Source organism: Xyrauchen texanus, chromosome 33 (assembly GCF_025860055.1).
Source record: "Xyrauchen texanus isolate HMW12.3.18 chromosome 33, RBS_HiC_50CHRs, whole genome shotgun sequence".
NCBI lineage: Eukaryota > Metazoa > Chordata > Actinopteri > Cypriniformes > Catostomidae > Xyrauchen > Xyrauchen texanus.
In genome coordinates, this window is record NC_068308.1 from 16,429,357 (window position 1) to 16,447,820 (window position 18,464).

Here is an 18,464-nt window from a genome sequence, read left to right on the forward strand (position 1 = left end):
TTATATCATTGAATGTTATTAACCTTGTGAAGAAATGGCAGCTATTTTCTAACAAAGGATTTCAGCCTTGGCAGAAGGTGTTTTGATCTAGCAGAGATTGTGAAGCATGTATCACTTATTGAAATGAGTGAGCTCTTTGCTGTGTGGTTGTGTGACATGACATGAATACATGTTTATTCACAGCATTTAGATTGGTATAGTGAAGAATGGCATTGACAAGGAAGCACATCTCTGCCAGAGCAGCAGAGGTACAATTTGAAGAATGGAATTTTAATTGATTTCAAGAGTTTTACAAGGTTTTTTTTTTTTTTTTTCAAAATTCAAAGTTAATTGACTGATATCTTATGTTAGCACAGCTTATTCAAATGTTTCGCCAAAAAAATTAAATCATTGCCATCACACACAATATGAAATACACACATTACAGATTATTATTATACCATTAAGTTTGAACAAGTTTCATTCAGAATGGTTGAATAGTCTCAAACAACATGTGTACCATTATCTCATAGGGTGAGCTCACAATGACCAATGACATGGAGAATTTACAAAATGCCATCTACATGGACCAATTGCCTGAATCTTGGACTAAACGTGCATATCCCTCCATTTCGGGTTTGGTCCTGTGGTTTACAGACCTCCTCAACCGCATTAAAGAGCTAGAAACCTGGACCGCTGACTTTACCCTGCCCTCCGCTGTTTGGCTGGCTGGCTTCTTCAACCCCCAGTCCTTCCTCACAGCCATCATGCAGTCCATGGCCCGGCGCAACGAGTGGCCCCTGGACAAGATGTGCCTGCAGTGTGATGTGACCAAGAAGAACCGTGAGGAGTTTAGCTCCCCACCAAGGGAGGGCGCTTACATCCACGGGCTGTTCATGGAGGGAGCACGATGGGATACACAGGTAAGCTGTGATGGGGAAGTTATTTTAAAAATAACTGGGTAAAAAAAAAAGAAGAGAGACATTATTTTATAAAACTTGAGTTGAAAACAGCAGCATTTAACTATTTTCCTACAAAGAATATGTAAATGCAGAACTGTTTTCTCATGCTACACCACTACTTGTTGGAAAAAGTAGCTTGTTACTAGAAAAGCTACACTGTTTTAAAAACAGCTGAACTACTGCCTATGCAAAGTAATTTATTATAAAGCATTCAGTATTGCAAAGAATTGTATTTTAATTTTGTAAACACTGTTGCATTTTAAAAACATCACTCTGTTTGAGTACCCTGACCAGTCTAACGTTTGGTTACGTATGTAACCTCTGTTCCCCGAAGGAGGGAACGACACGTTGTGTCGGAGAAGCGACACTAGGGGTCTCTTTTGAGAGCCGATATCCACCTCTGATCTATGAAAAAAGGCCAATGAGAGTTGGCAGCCAGTATTTGCATGTCCCGCCCCCGGACATATGGGTATTTAAGCGGCGCAAATACGGGAGTTCATTCAGGATTTTTCTGAGGAGCCGGAAATGGTCCGGCCACAACAGTGGCTCGGTTCAGCGACATGGCGGAGGAAAGACACAACGTGTCGTTCCCTCCCTCGGGGAACGGAGGTTACATACGTAACCAAAAGTTCCCCTTCTGTCGCTCTCTCCACGTTGTGTCGGAGAAGCGACATTAGGGGACCCATTCCAATCTTGCCATGTGCCGAACCGTGTACGTGAACTGCCGATACAGAGGCGGGCAGGGATTCATCCAGTGCCGCGCATCGTCTGTACCTGGCTGCACGTACCCTTCCCCAATGCCCCATACGAACATAGGGATCCTTCTAGTTACCCTGAGAGGGGAACAAGGCGATGTTTGCCAACATGGGAACGGGCCAGCCTGGCTGGGCCTCTTTTCTCTCTATGTTTCTCGCATAGAGCAATCACGGCCGGGGCCCTTACACGCATATAGGGAAGGGGGTCTTACCCAGACCCTGCGGAGACCACACCTGCCCTTTTTCTTGGGGAGGAAAAGTGGTAGACACATCACACGGCCGTCTTTTTTAGGGCTCGTGTGGAAAGTATGGTGCGGTGGTAGATCCAGCCTCGAAAGGGGGGAGTTGCTGCAGCATGACGACCGGGGCAGCTGTAACTGCCTAAGGGAGACACGGGGGTCCGCTCGTAAGGGGACAGAACCGTGGTATTACACACAGGGGGAGTCCGAGCAGGAGGCCTTACCTGCAGAGCACCTATACCAGTACAGGGTAGCCATCAGGGTACCCGCAGTGGCTTGGGTCGGCGAGTTCCTCCGCTGAACCGCGGACCCGGAGTGGGGCGCCCTGGGAAAAAGGCGCACTACTTAACCTTGACGTCAGGAAAGGGCTCTGGGCGCAAGCGATCCACCCGGCCGGTCAGTCTACGTGTTACCGAGTTCTACGGGTTCGGACCTGAGAAAACACAAGACGCAACCGACTCAACGCGGAGGTTGTAAAACCTCGCGAAGGTGTTGGGTGTTGCCCAACCCGCGGCTCTACAGATGTCTGCTAGGGAGGTGCCCTTGGCCAGTGCCCACGAGGACGCAACACCCCTTGTTGAGTGAGCTCGGTCCCGCAAGGGTAGGGGCACGGCCTGGGTTTGATAAGCCAGTGTGATGGCGTCAACAACCCAGTGGGCGAGCCTCTGTTTGGAGACGGCATTCCCTTTCTGCCGTCCCCCAAAGCAGACAAAGAGCTGCTCAGAGCGTCTGGTGCTCTGTGTGCGGTCCAGGTAAATGCGCAGGGCGCACACTGGACATAGCAACGAAAGGGCTGGGTCTGCCTCCTCCCGGGGCAGCGCTTGCAGGTTCACTACCTGATCTCGGAATGGTGTGGTAGGAACCTTGGGCACATAGCCCGGTCGCAGCCTTAGGATCACAGACGTATCCACCGGACCGAACTCCAGGCAAGTGTCGCTGACAGAGAACACTTGCAGGTCCCCGACCCTCTTGATAGAGGCGAGCGCAATCAGCAGGGCCGTCTTAAGAGAGAGGGCCCTGAGTCCAATTGATTCAAGCGGCTCGAAGGGGGGTCTCTGGAGTCCTGCCAAGACTATCAAGAGATCCCAGGAGGGAACTAGGCCTGGCCGGGAGGGATTCAACCTCCGGGCACCTCTCAGGAACCTGAGGATCAGGTCGTGCTTACCCAAAGACTTGCCATCTACAGGATCGTGGTGGGTGGCAATGGCGGCAACATACACCTTGAGGGGGGACGGGGACAGCCTCCTGTCCAGCCTCTCCTGTAGGAACAGGAGCACTGATTGATCGCGCATCTCTGTGGGTCTTCGGTTCGGGAAGAACACCAATCTGCGAACGAACGCCACTTTAGGGTGTAAAGGTGCCTGGTAGAGGGGGCTCTGGCTTGGTTGATTATATTCACAACGGTCACCGGTAAGCCGGCTAGCTCTTCCGCATCCTGTCCAGGGACCAGACGTGGAGGTTCCAGAGGTCTGGGCGCGGGTGCCAGAGCGTGCCCCGTCCCTGAGAGAGGAGGTCCTTTCTCAGGGGAATTCGCCAGGGAGGAGCTGTCGCGAGAAGCCTGAGTTCCAAGAACCAAGTCCGAGTGGGCCAGTAGGGGCCACTAGCGTGACTTGCTCCTCGTCCTCCCTGACCTTGCACAGCACCGGTGCAAGAAGGCTCACTGGGGGAAATGCGTACTTGCGCAGCCCCGAGGGCCAGCTGTGTGCCAGCGCGTCTGTCCCGAGGGGAGCCTCTGTTAGGGCATACCAGAGCGGGCAGTGGGAGGTTTCCTGGGAGGCGAACAGGTCTACCTGGGCCTTGCCAAACCGTTCCCAAATCAGCTGGACCGACTGGGGGTGAAGCCTCCACTCCCCGCCGGGCAGGCATTGTCGTGATAGCGCGTCCGCTACGACGTTGAGCTTGCCGGGGATGTGAGTGGCACGCAGCGACTTGGCGCCATGCTTGTCTCGGGACTCGAGTCTGGAGCCAGTGCTGGAGTGGTCTCATATGCATCAACCCCAGCGGCGCGGCCACCGCGGAGGCTGCCATATGCCCCAGGAGGTGTTGGAAACGTTTTAGAGGGACCACTGTGCCTGGCTTGAAGGAAGCGAGGCAGTCCAGCACCGACTGACCACGCTCGCTCGTGAGACGTGCTGTCATTGAGACTGAGTCTAACTCCAACCCGAGAAAAGAGATGCTCTGAACCGGAGTGAGCTTGCTCTTTTCCCAGTTGACCTGAAGCCCCAAGCGGCTGAGGTGCCGGAGCACCTGGTCTCTGTGTGTGCATAGTAACTCTCGAGAGTGTGCTAGGATGAGCCAGTCGTCGAGGTAGTTGAGAATGCGGATGCCGGCTACTCATAGCGGGGCAAGGGCCGCCTCTGCGACCTTCGTGAAGATGCGAGGGGACAGAGACAGGCCGAAGGGGAGGACTTTGTACTGAAACGCCTGGCCGGCGAACGCGAACCGTAAGAAGGGTTGGTGTAGCGGCAGAATTGAGACGTGGAAGTACGCGTCCTTCAGGTCTACCGCTGCGAACCAATCTAGATGCTGAACACCAGCCAGAATATTTCTCTGCGTGAGCATTTTGAACGGGAGTTTTAACAAGGCCCGATTGAAAACTCGCAGGTCCAGGATTGGTCGTAAGCCGGCAACTTTCTTGGGTACAGTGAAGTAAGGGCTGTAGAAACCCTTCCTCATTTCGGTTGGAGGGACGGGCTCTACCGCGCCCTTGGCTAAGAGGGTCGCGATTTCCGTGCGCAGGGAACTGGCATGCTCGTCGTGTACTGCGGAAAATCGGACGCCCCTGAAGGGGGGCGGCAGCCGGGCAAACTGAATTGCGTAACTGAGTCGAATGGTCCGGTGCAGCCAGCGTGACGCGTTGGGAAGCGAAAACCACGCACCAAAGGGACGAGTATTTTGGACACCCCTGGCGGGGCCTCGCAGCGGGGCAGAACAGGTAATGCAGCGTCGGGCGGCTTCATTGCGGCCTGAGGCTGAGGTGCTGAGAATAAACCCAGAGCACTTACCTTGCTCCGCGCGCCCGGCAGGGGGCGGGTTCGTGACTGAGGAGGAGGTCTGATGTTGGCGTCGTCTGGACTCGTCTGAACCAGCCGGCCGGGGGACAGTCGTGGGCAGGCGGAAGGCGGGATCGCCACGTCCGGTGTACCGGGACTGTCATAATCTGAAAGCAGATTGCCGTGAGAACGGCATTTGCGGGCCAGGTGACCCAGAGGCAAAGGAAATAGCTCTTTTATTGAGAATGTGTGTACCACAGCCCCCGTCAGGGGGTGTGGCAAATGAAAAAACAAAGGATTCTCCTCCCGGCCCTCCACCGGGGGACGGAGCGGTCTTACCACCTCCGTAGCTAACGTCTTCGGCTCTGGGTCGACTGTCTCAGGAACGCTTGGGAGCCTTCCAGGTCCTAGAGGGGGTTCGTGAGACAGGGGGCGTACGCCGCCTGCGGGGTGCTCGACGCTGGGGCTGAGAGCTGGGCCCGGGTTGGGGCGGAGCAGGAGCTGGTTTCTTCGCCGCAGGGAGGCGCCCTCGGCGAGCAGACGGGGCAGGGCCCGTAGCGGCAGGTGTGCGGCGGGGCATAAGATGGCCTCCATCTGCTTCTTCACCGCAGAGAACTGTTGGGCGAAGTCCTCGACGGTGTCGCCGAAAAGGCCAATCTGGGAGACAGGTGCGTCTAGGAAGCGGTTCTTGTCGGCCTCATGCATCTCGACCAGATTGAGCCAGAGATGGCGTTCCTGGACCACTAGGGTGGCCATCGCCTGTCCGAGTGCCTGCGCTGTTTTTGGCCTTCGTCGCTCTCAGGGCGAGGTCGGTCGCTGAGCGCAGTTCCTGCAGCACATCAGGATCAGGTCCACCCCCGTGCATGTTTCTGAGTGCTTTGGCCTGGTGGACTTGCAAGAGGGCCATCGCATGCAGGGTGGAGGCAGCGCGTCCAGCCGCACTGTAGGCCTTCGCATTGAGCGAGGATGTTGTCCTACAGGGCTTGGATGGGAGTACGGGGCGGCCACGCCAGGAGGTAGGGCTACCGGGGCATAGATGGTACACAACTGCCCTATCGACCTGGGGAATCGCCCCGTATCCGTGGCGCTCTCCGCCATCGAGGGTGGTGAGAGTGGAGTGGGTGGCACCTAGACGAGCGGAGAGCGGGGCTCTCCACGTAGACGTCAGCTCATCATGCACCTCCGGGAAAAGCGGGACCGGGGGATGCGTGGCCGCGAACGGCGCGCTGCCCCCAGGAACCAGTCATCCAACCGTGAAGGCTGTGGGGAGGATGGAGGGTTCCAATCCAACCCCACGCTCATGGCGGCCCGGGAAAGCATGTCAGACATCTGAGCGTCGGCCTCAGCCTGGGCCTGCTGGCCCGAAGGCGGCAGTCCAGGGGAGTCCTCGGCATCAGACATCACACTCTCCGATGCAGCGGCGAGCTCATCTGCTTCGGGCTCGGGAGGATAGACAGCCGGGCCGTGAGGCGAGCCGCTATCGCCGCGAGCGTAGAAGGGGTCCAGTGAGCGTGTCAGGGAACAGGAGGTTCGCGGGGGGCTACCCGGCGAAACTGCACCTGCTGCCGCCCCCAAATCGCCCCCAGCACCAACCGCAGCGTCCTCAATCCCGTGGGAAGAAGGAGCAATGCGGGGTGCAGCTGGCGTGGCTTGCTCTCTGTTGAAAGCAAGCCGCGACCGCAACGTGGTCATGGTCATGTTCTCGCAGTGAGAACATGAGCCATCCACAAACGCCGCCTCGGTGTGATCGCGGCCCAAACACACGAGACAGTGCCTGTGGCCGTCTGAAGCGGAGAGCACTCTACCGCATCCATGAACAACACAGGGGCGGAAGGGCATCTTGAAAAAGACGCGTCCTGAAAAGGACGTTCAACGCCGCTGTGTTTTGCTCTTTTAGAGAAATTCACTCTTTTAAGGGAAATAACTCATTTAATACACAGTATGTGTGTGTGTCTGCACTGTCGAAGCGCTCAGGGGCAACAATGCACGCCGTGCAAAGTAGGAGAAAGCCACTGTTGTGCGCCGTCAAATCCAACAGCATGCAGATCGTCAGAGGAAACAGGAACGTAATAGTGGTGTGTAACTCGCAGCAAACTGCAGACAGACCATCGGCTCCGAAGAAATTTTCTGAATTAACTCCCGTATTTGCGCCGCTTAAATACCCGTATGTCCGGGGGCGGGACATGCAAATACTGGCTGCCAACTCTCATTGGCCTTTTTTTCATAGATCAGAGGTGGATATCGGCGCTCAAGGGAGACCCCTAGTGTCGCTTCTCCGACACAACGTGGAGAGAGCGACAGAAGGGGAACATACAGTACCAAGACTGGATCAATCAATGGTGTGAGATTGAGTAAGCCTGTTGTTTTGAAAACAGTCATTACTTTTGTAATTTCATGTAGTGATACTAGTGGTGCAGAAGTTACACACGTCACCATTAAGGTGAAGGCATTACTACTTTTAGTCACTCCCCAACACTACAGGTAAGAGGTAGGATGTTTGTTCTGTCTTGGTATTGTTTATCTTAATCAATATTATAGAGAAACATCCAGCAAAACCCAGGGTACACAGTGTAGAGGCACACATGCATACCTGAGATTCTTAAAGGGATAGTTCTCCCAAAAATTTAAATTCTCTCATCATCCCAGATGTGTAAGACTTTCATTCTTCTACTGAACACAAAGTTTTTATCGCTGCTCTGTAGGTCCAAACAATGCCAGTGAATGGTAAAAAGTCTTTTAAAACTCCAAAAATCACAAAGGCAGCATTAAATTAATCTTTATGACATTTATAATATAATATACTGTAGGTCTTTTGAAGTGATGCAAACAGATCAATAATGCAATCCTTTTTACTATAAATCTCTACTTTCACTTTCAGAATGTGAAAGTGAAAGTTAAGATTTATAGTAAAAATTTACTTAAATATGTATTCTCACCCACACCTATCATACTGCGTCTGAAGACATTGATTTAACCACTGGAGTCATATAGATTACTTTCATGCTGCTTTTATGTGATTTTTGGAGCTTCAAAGGTCTGGTCACCATTTACTTGCATTGAATAGACCTAAAAAGCTGAGATATTTATCAAAAAAGCTTTGTGTTCAGCAAAAGAAAGAATGTCATACACATCTGGGCATGAGGCATAGCATAATGGCATATGGGTGAGTAAATGATGACAGCATTTTCATTTTTGGGTGATTTATTTACTTTAAAACAGTTTCAAAACTTCCTCTAGCTTATTTTTATTTTATTTTATTTTTGGTTAATTCACCAGTTTATTTGGTTAAATTAATTTATTCTGATTTTTTTTGAGACTTGTCACTACAGTTTAACACTCCCACACACAGTTATGCACAAACAAACGCAATTTCAGTCACTTGCATAGACCCTCAGTACATAAAAATTCTGTTTGCACTATAAGGAATGTAAATACATGCAGCGTTCAGGAAATGTCTCTAAAAATTTGTTTTAATTACACAACGCATAGAGGAGAAGATTTTAATCACCGTTCCTGTTCGGCAGTCCAAATAAAATATCTTAGATGGACTTAGTCACAGATTCATAATGCTTTTTACCCTTTGGAAAAAGCTATTCCACAGCTTATCCAAGTGTGAAAGCACATATAAGTAGAACTACCTAAAGAACAGCCTTGCACAGCTGTCAAAGTCAGAGAGATTTATGATAACGGCCTCATTTATATGAATGAGATTTTCCACGTATTGAGGGGACATCAAAGACAGAGGAATACAGGCTGACCTATATACATAACAAATGTTCTTAGATGATCTCTCCCGTAGTTATCATATGGTAAAGAATGTTAGGGGCTTATTTCCACAACCAAGATATTATTTTATCTGATGAATTAATGTAATCTGCCTAAATAGTTTTTAAATACTTTCAGGTTTTAGACCCTATAGCAGATCTGAAAAAGTGAGGCTTCAATTGTAGGGCTTGGAAGTTTAGGGATGCACTTTATCCAAGAGGGCAATGTTTATCGATGATTATCTCTGCCAAATGTACACTACGCAATATAGCTTTAAAATAAGAGACATGCAAGGACAACTTTATTGTTTGGGTGATTTGTATTTATTCAAAGAGTCATAAAACTATCAGTATTTAAAAGCATGATAAACTTTTACTGCTGGTTCAAGACAATTATAGTGTTAATTTGAGGAGTAGCATAAATAGCTCCCTCTATGGACTACTGCAATGTCAACATTATTTGCATTTGTCCCTTTAATACTTGGCAACATTTGGCTTCAGTCTGTCATGTGTGGAGCAGAAGAGGATTAATTAGCTATCCGTAAGAAACAGTCCCGCCCCAGCATCTGCAGGACGCAACCTGAATTTAACTGCATTAACTTTGCCTTGTTTAGGGAGGCCATAGCATTACTGCTAAAATCATTGCAAAGAAAACGACTCAGTAGTTTTGTTAAGGATAATGTAAGCAAATGCACTTTCAAGATGCTTAATTGTGTAATATTGTCACCACCAACAGAAATGTAATTAAATTGATTTAAAATGTTTTTTATTATTATTATTTTATTATTTCTACACTGCATACATACAAAGGTCTCGGAAACACTTTAACTTTCATTAATAATTCATTAACAAACATTACAACTCCGAAATCTTATTGGATGCCTACATATGAAAGCCGTTGTTGTATGGCAATAAACACCTACAACTATGACTGAATATATATTACAGTTATGTGGCAAGTTGCTACATTGCTAGGCAACAGCAAAGAGCCTACAATTCTGCTAATGAACTATATCACTTTGCGCAATAATTATTTATTAATTTTAATATCAACAATTATAAACTATTGGTAACTATCTATGTATAACAATCTATTGGGTCTTCATTGTCCATAAAAGCACCCTTACCTGTGGTAAAATCACTGTAACCCACAGTTTTTTAAGTTATTTCCTTACTACAGTGGCAGGAAAAAGTCTGTGATTCTTGAAACAACCTGCATTTAATTATTAATTTATCTTAAAATCTAGTTTGATCTTTTTCTAAGTTACAATATTGAACAAACATAATCTGTTTTAACTAACACTTCAAATTATTGTATTGTTCTTGTACATACTGAATACATGATACAAACATTCAGTGTTGGTTGGAAAAAAAAATTTAACCCTTACACTATTGATGTCAACAAAAGCTTATTGGAGGTGTAGGTTAGAGCTACTTTGACTTAAAAAGGAACTCAAACATTTTGAGTTTGCTATTCACAAGAAGCATCTGCTGCCGTAGACCAAGCCTTGCAAAAAAGAGATCTCAGAAGACCTACGATCAAGAATTGTTGTTTTGCATAAAGCTGGAAAGGGTTACAAAGTTATCTCGAAGAGCTTAGATATTCATCTGTCCACAGAATGACAAATTGTCTATAAATGGAGATGATTTAGTACTTTGGCTATTCTCCCTAGAAGTGGCCGTCCAGCAGGATGACTCAAAGAGGACACCGCAGAATGCTCAATGAGGTAAAAAAGAACCCTAGAGTGACGGCTAAAGACAAAGGATTCTTTGGAACTGGTTAACATATCTGTTCATGTGTCTGCGAAGTGCTCACACATTCGTGGCAGGCACCTTTCACTGCCAGCACACGGTCCGTGAGCTCCTCCGCTCTCACTACACTCGATGGTTGGGTGGCAAGGGGGCTATACGGCGATTCCCCAAGTGGACCGGTGCATCCAGAGCCTGTAAGATGACGTCGTCACTGACGGCTAAATACTACAGCACTGCTGGGCAGGCCACTTCCGCCTTTCACGCCATGGTCCTCCTGCAGGTGCACCAAGCCAAGGCACTAAGATACGTAACTCCCAGACATGGTTCTCGGACCTCATGCTCCTTGCGACTTCCCGAGGTGAAGATCCCCAGAGATGCGCATCTACATAGATCACACTTAGAGCTTTAGAAGCTCCTAGCAGCTCTTTGTCTGCTTTGGTGGACAGCGAAAAGGTAGCGCTGTCTCCAAACAGAGGATCGCTCACTGGGTTATCGACGCCATCACTATGGCATACCATGCCCAGCATGTGTCACCCCCTGCTAGCCTGCGAGCCCAATCTACCAGGGGTGTTGCGGCTTCTTTGGCGTTGTCCCGCGGCGCCTCTCTAGCAGACATCTGTAGAGCTTTTGCAAGGTTTTATAACCTCAGGGTTGAGCCAGTATCGTCCCGTGTGTTATCAGGTGACACAAACATGTAAGTTCAGGTCAGCTGGCCGGGTGTACCACTTGCACATAGCGCCTTTCCCCTCCCTTGAGATGAAGACGTGCGCTCTTTTCCCAGTTGCGTTCGTGAAAGGTCCGAACCCTGGACGTTTTTCCTCCTTAGTCCAGTGGCTGACGAGTCTTCGGAGAGGCTCGCCGCCGCCCCAGTACGTGCGACACTTAGGCCCCCGTACTGAGGAAAGTGCTCCACTTTCCCGTGTGATGTATATTCTGCAAAATGGTTACCCCACTGGTAAACCACATCTTCCTTGGGCAGAGGGCCCTCTGTTCCTGGTCACCATGTTTGTAGTAACTCCTCCCCTCCTTGGGTAGGACCTATGCACGATGTGCTTCCACTCCGACCCGGTAAGATCGTGTGTTTTATTCCACTTAGAAGCCCCCCCCCCCCTCGGAGGTGGGTGTGGTCTCCGTGGTGTCCTCTTTGTAGGGACACCCCCACCGTGACCTTATATGGTCCCCAGCTGAATGATTTTTGTTACTTTTTGGGGGGAGAACAATAGAGAGAAGGCTACGGCTGGGCCAGCCAGTCCTTAAACTTCTGAGCAGTTAGCCACTCCCCGAGGTGTAGGGGACCGCTTCATGCCTGCCAGTGTGTTGGGGTAGTTATGCGACGGCTTGCTGCACTGGGTACGAGGCACACAGAGTTCTACACGTCTCGCACCGCCAGTCTGCGTAACCTGGTTAAGCTCTTGTGGCGTATTCCATTGGGACCCCTAGTGTTATCTCATTGACGCAACGTCGAGTGAGTGACAGATAGGGAACGTCATGGTTACTGATGTCACCTCCGTTCCCTGAAGGAGGGAACGAAACGTTGTGTCCCTCTTGCCACAACACTGAACCAACCGCTGAAATGGCCAGGTCTTTGGCTCGACTCCTAAGTGCGAAACCTGAGTGTACGCTTGCAAGCGGCACTCCTTTTAAACTCGTATGTCCAGTGGAGTGGCATGCAAATCCCTCATGCCAATTCTCATTGGCCTTTTCTCATAGATCTGAGATGTCTGGGCTCCCAAGGGTAACACCCGTTGTGTCAACCATCAGGGAACGGAGGTTAAATCAGTAACCGTGACATTTCTCCTGGTATTTCTGATATCAATATCTGCATGACACAGAATTTCGTTTGTCTGTGCATGTATAACAACATTATTCTGAAGGCAGGAGTTGTCAAGCAAAATATTAAATGTCAAGCACACATTTTGCAGAGAATAATAAATACAAATACAAACATTAAAAGAAATTCAAATAAAATCAATATAGGCTACAAACAGGTGAAAGTCCCATAAGTCTATACATTTTTATGATAAGAAACCATTATTTAGTTAAATAATAATAGTAATAATAATTATTATTATAATAATTCATCCATCCATCCATCCATCGTCAACCACTTATCCTGTGTACAGGGGGGCTGGAGCCTATCCCAGCTAACATTGGGCGAAAGGCAGGGGACACCCTGGACAGGTCACCAGTTATTATAATAATTATAATGTAAATTTATTTAAACTGTGCTTGCCAGAGGTAGCATAGTTCAAAGAAGACGAAAAACAGACAGAGCACATTTCAGTTTCTTTTGTTTAACGTAAGGAGGAATATTTCTAATAGATGAATAATCTATGGAGCATTTAAACCTTTATGGAGCACTTTAACTTTTTCGAAATAAAGTTTTAACCAGATAATTACCTAAATCACTGATGTGAATGTAAATGTGGTCCACTTTAAGAGATGGCATTTGAAATCATCACTTTAGGTCAGGAATTTAACATTGCGCTCAGGTTTAGGCTATAAATAAATACACGAGAATCACGTGTGAATCATGTAATACATTAACATAGACATTTCAAGAAGTGAAAGTGTATATGGTGTTGTATCTTAATGTTTCACTTGATAAGCTCCAGATGCGCATAATTATCAGAGACCGCAAACAGAGTCGAGACCGTGCCCATCCGATCTGAAATCACACTGTGCGCATTTTTATTCACAAGGTTTGCACTTTAGAAATATTAGTTGCACAGATTCATACATTCTTTGTCATTTTGTATACATTTTGTTAAAATGTTGCTTTATCCTTGTGCATCTTGGATAATCAGTCATACAAATGTTTTTATATTATTCGGATGAATGTCATTATCCATGCCTTTCCAAATAAGGTATCATCTTCAGGAACATCCCTACTGCATTACATGCTGAAAATAGTTTTATAATTTTTTTTTTAATACTTATTAATGAAAGATATTTTTAAAGTTATTATTTGATATGTTCCAAAATCTTGTTTTTGTGGGACCCAGTCAGGCTTTATGACTGTGTTAGGCCTGCCTTCGTCTTGTATCTGAATACATGAGGCCCTACATTTGATTGACTGTCTCAGACAAGAAGGCAACTGAAATTCATCTTCCGCCACCCGGATTGAGCCTTGGGAATTGGGCATGCCAAATTGGGGAAAAAAAGGGGAGGACCCCCCAATGAGAGAAAACTGACTATTTTACCCAAAACGTGTTTGGGCTATGTATATATGGTATTGTGTCATTCCTCACACATCACCTGTATTGAAATCAGTTGCGAGTCGATTCTCCCGTGTGCTGCACGTGAGGAGCGCTATTTGAATGATTAACTGATATGCTGCCTTTGTACAGAGTTCCAATTCGTTCTCTTATGAGGCTCCATTTCATTTAAGATGCTGCCATGGAAGACAGCAAGGCAGCTCACTAGGTTTTGGAACAGACCCATTGTGTTACCATAATCTCAAGGTTTCTTAAATGTTAAATGTCTTAACTGTATTTAAAAAATCACTTGAAATTAATGATAATACACTAAAGAACATGTTTGTTTTGTAGGCTGGAATAGTGTCAGATGCCCGTCTGAAAGAGCTCACACCCACCATGCCTGTGATATTCATTAAAGCCATTCCTGTAGACAAACAGGAGACACGGAATGTGTACCAGTGTCCCGTCTATAAGACCAGACAGCGTGGGCCTACTTATGTATGGACATTCAACCTGAAGACCAAAGATAATCCATCCAAATGGACCCTAGCTGGAGTAGCACTCCTTCTTCAAATATAGAGAACACCTACCTTTTAAGATTACATTATAAAATCTATATTTGCTACTAATAATAACAAAACATGCAAATTGTTAAGACACATATGTTATCTAATGCACCTTTTTCAGAAATTTGTTTGAAAAATATAATAAAAATATTTGTATGATTATTAAAAGCCAGTTCTAATTCAAATGGTTGCACAATATGTGCCATGGAATTTTATTAAAAGCATTTTGTGGAAATGTTCCTATGTTGCATCATTTTTATTCAGGCAGAATAACAGCCTCAGTCATGAAGTAGACCAAGGCTGTTATTCAAACATCTTTTGTGTTCAATGCAAATCAGTCACATGGGTTTGCAACAACATCCGGGTGAGTAAATTATAACAGAATTGTATTTTTCGGGTGAACTATCCCTTTAAAGGGAAGTCTAGGAATGTCTTTCTCCTTATGTCTTTTAAATGTCTAAACGTCTCATCCAGAGAAAATGCGGTGTCTGTCTGAAGTGCAATAGCTCTGCACAGTGTTTCTATGAATCCGCGGCAGCATCGATGAGCCCCCTGGGTCACTTATATCTGCTATTGAGAAAACTTAACACATACAGAGACTGAGCTATGAAACACAGGGCCACAGGGAAACAGAATATGTGGAGAAAAGCAATAAATCTATCCAAAATCCAATTACAAAGCACAGAGAAACAATGCTTTATGTGATGCATAGTTTCTCCTATGTTCAGTATATTAATTTCTCTTGTGTACTGTATCCAAGTAAAAGTAAATTAAGACATATATATGTCTTTTATTTGATATATGTAAGAATAGACATGAAATAGAAAGGTTCCATTTGCTTAAGTTGTCATTGCATAAAGAAAGTCTGACAAATTACTCTGTTATTTGTTAATTCTACCATACATTTCACCACAACTTAAAATTACACTTTTCAACATTTTCAACATTTAAATTTTAAGTTAGATTTGCATTACCTGAAGCAAATACTGGTGTTTGTTCTGCAGCAAGAGAATAGATTTAGGTAAACTTAGGATTTAGGCTTTAATGCTACAGCATTTCATATACTTTGCATTTACTTTGCTATTGTCATTACACTCAGCACATGTCTTGAATCAACACAAAGTCATTGTGCACTGTCAAGTTAGCTATAACTCATTAAATATACAGTATATGCATGGAAGACAAGACCAATCATAATTCGATATGCAAATAGATGTTAGAAAAAATACCAATCACACTTAATATAATAACATTATGGCTGTCAATTGCTGACCATTCTTTCAGTGTAATTTCTGCATTGCAAGCACTCAAAATAGCACAATACAGAGGACCAAGTCACCAAGTTGATGATTTCCATAGAGTAATAATGTTGCCAAGTATTCATTGCAGAAGCTGATCCTAGATCCTAAAAATCTTTTTTTATTTATTTTGACACTATTAAAGAAGAAGATTAGGTTTTCTGCTCAGATTTCCTTTGTATTGGTTTTGGGTATTAATTGGGGAGGTAAGAATGTCACACATGAGACAGAATGGTAACCAGAAGTGCTTGACTCTGAAGTCAAATTAACACAAGTTTGAGTGTGTGCGTGCATGCATGTGCAGAGACACTGGCAGCTGTCCATTAATAAATGAATGGTAAATTAGCAAAAAATCAATTAATCACATTGGTCACGATACAGCTCATTATATAGTGTCAGGACTGCTGTCAAATCAATGCTAAAGAGTTCACCTGAGTATGTAGATTTCTGATATCTGATGTTATTCTGTTTTTGTGTTTTGCTTACAAGCATCAAAATATTTAAGTTATGTTCTTTTTGCATGATTTATTGGTCGAAAACAAGTTAACAATTACATATTGTAATCTTTTGTGCAAAGAATGATGTTTGATGGCACTAGCAACACCAAAGTCATGGGTTTGATTCCCAGGCAACGTGTGCTCTAAATTTCATGTAAATCATTTTGGATAAAAGTTTCTGTCAAATGTTTAAAATATAACGTGCATTTCTGAAATAAATAAAATTAAAAAAGTTGTAGTCTACTTTGGAGGATGTTTATGCCGTCAAAGGAACCAACTGTGCTCAAATTCCCCGGCTCAGTGGTGGGACAGAAATAAATGACACAATAATCAGAGTCTGCAGGTTAAACCTCTGCCCAGCCATGCATGCCTTCAACACTAGACCAAATATTTGCACATTGAAGTCCTCCTGTCACAGATCCACACTTCAGCCTCTTTACTCTTGAAGCTCTCCTCAGTTACCACACCTTTTTCCTGCAGTCCTCAGTACAACTTCAAAAGGACAAATGGAGGCTGACAATTCATATTTTACATTGCATGGGTGATGTTTGTTCTGCTGGGCAGAGGTGGGTAGAGTAGCCAAAAACTGTACTCAAGCAAAAGTACAATTACTTAAAAAAAAAAGTAGAAGTAAAAGTACTAAAATGTATAATTTATTGAGTAAGAGAAAGTATCCAATTAAAAGCATTGCTCGTTACTTTCATAAATTACATAATGGGTGCTAACTCCCCTGTATTCCATTACATAATACACATTTAACATACAGAATTATTATTATTAATGTAAATTCTGTCATCATTCACCATGATGTTGAAAAACTTTCTTTCTTCAATGAAACACAATAAGGAGATATCATACAGAATGTAAGCCTTGGTCACCATTTACCTTCAGTGAATGTGTTTTATTTCTTTATATATATATATATATATATATATATATATATATATATATATATATATATATATTGAAAGTGAATGGTGATTGAGACTGTCAGTCCCTAACATTATGTCTAACATATTTTGTGTTCTACAGAATACAGAAGGTCACATGGGTTTGGAACAACATGAGAGTTGGGATATTATGTCAGAATATTATATTATGGCTGAGCTATCACTTTAAAGGGATAGTTCACCCAAAAATGAAAATAATCTCATTCTTTACTCACCTTCATGCAATCCTAAATGTGTATGACATCCTTTCTTCTGCAAAATGCAAATTATGATTTTTAGAAGAATATTTCAGCTATGTAGGTCAGTAACTATCAGCAAGCGAATGTGTGCCAACATTTTGATGCTCCAAAAAGCACGAGATAAGCACATATCACAATGCTTCTGAAGATATTGATTTAACCGCTGGGTTCTTATGGATTGCTTTTATGCTGACTTATTTTATTGTTATTTATTTAACTATTTCATCATTAGATAGATCATTAGTTCTGTACAGCAGTACCACCACTCCCTAAACGCAGAGTACGCAGCCTTCGTACGCCACCAACCCCAGTCGCAGAACACTCGCTGTTTCTGAAACCGCCCCTATCCACTAATTCTGAGTGAGCCACTCATTCTCTACTGTTGTTCCCTCATTCTTACCCACAATGGACTCTAATTTGGAGTGTACATTTGATGTACACTCCACGTCGGTTAATTGCCCATAATCCATAGCGGGGAAGACGTACGGGCTGCAATGTAAAAAATCTATGCTAAAAGAACAGCAGCTGTGGTTGCCAGAAATTCATCGTAAAAAAACCCGGTAACCACATTTCAGGCTTTATGGGATGTAATTTTGATGCCTGTATATTTTAGGGTGCATTACCGTCATGTATATTATTAAATAATAAACTTGATATATTCACCTTCTGTAACTGTAAAAATCTGCTTTTTATTTAATAAGGTATTGTTAATCACCATAGAAATGACAAAAGGTACATTGAAGTTCATCAATAATGGCCCTTCCTGGATGACCTGTAAACATGTAGAGACAGCGCTCACTCACACAAACACTAAACACCATCAGGGTAACACGTGTGAAATTAAAATAAAATTATTTTTACAAATTTTTACCATAAATTTATACAAAAAAAGGATACCATATATTTTCAATCCAATGAATATTTTTTTATTGTAGCATTTTTACAGTATTTTACCATTAAAATTATTAAATTTGTTTACAGTGTGGGAATTTACCACTTCATTCAATCCTGTAATGTTTTATTTCATGCTGAATGTATTGAATTCATTTTTGACAAATCATTACTTGATTAAAATATCATAATAACATATAGAGAGGCAAAACAAATGGTTACATTTTAAAATGTACTCTTTATTTATATTTATACAGAATTTTGCCATTAAGCTTAATAATATTTATTTTTACAAAATAATTCACTGAGGTGATATTATTTTAACTCAGGAGACTGCACACAGTAGAAATGATCATTCTGTGGATGATTTAAATATTTG

At 44.5% G+C, this 18,464-nt stretch overlaps 1 protein-coding gene across 1 annotated transcript in view; it reads left to right on the forward strand.

Moving 5' to 3' along the window:
• The window catches only part of dnah9 (dynein, axonemal, heavy chain 9), a 241,431-nt gene extending 226,889 nt beyond the window's left edge, over positions 1–14,542 (forward strand). Inside the window, exons 68-69 of the mRNA XM_052102818.1 lie at positions 513–902; positions 13,996–14,542. Of these exons, the coding sequence (XP_051958778.1) occupies positions 513–902; positions 13,996–14,223 (618 nt within the window). The 3' untranslated portion in view covers positions 14,224–14,542. The remainder of the gene's footprint in view (positions 1–512; positions 903–13,995) is intronic.
• The last annotated feature ends 3,922 nt before the right edge of the window (positions 14,543–18,464 follow it).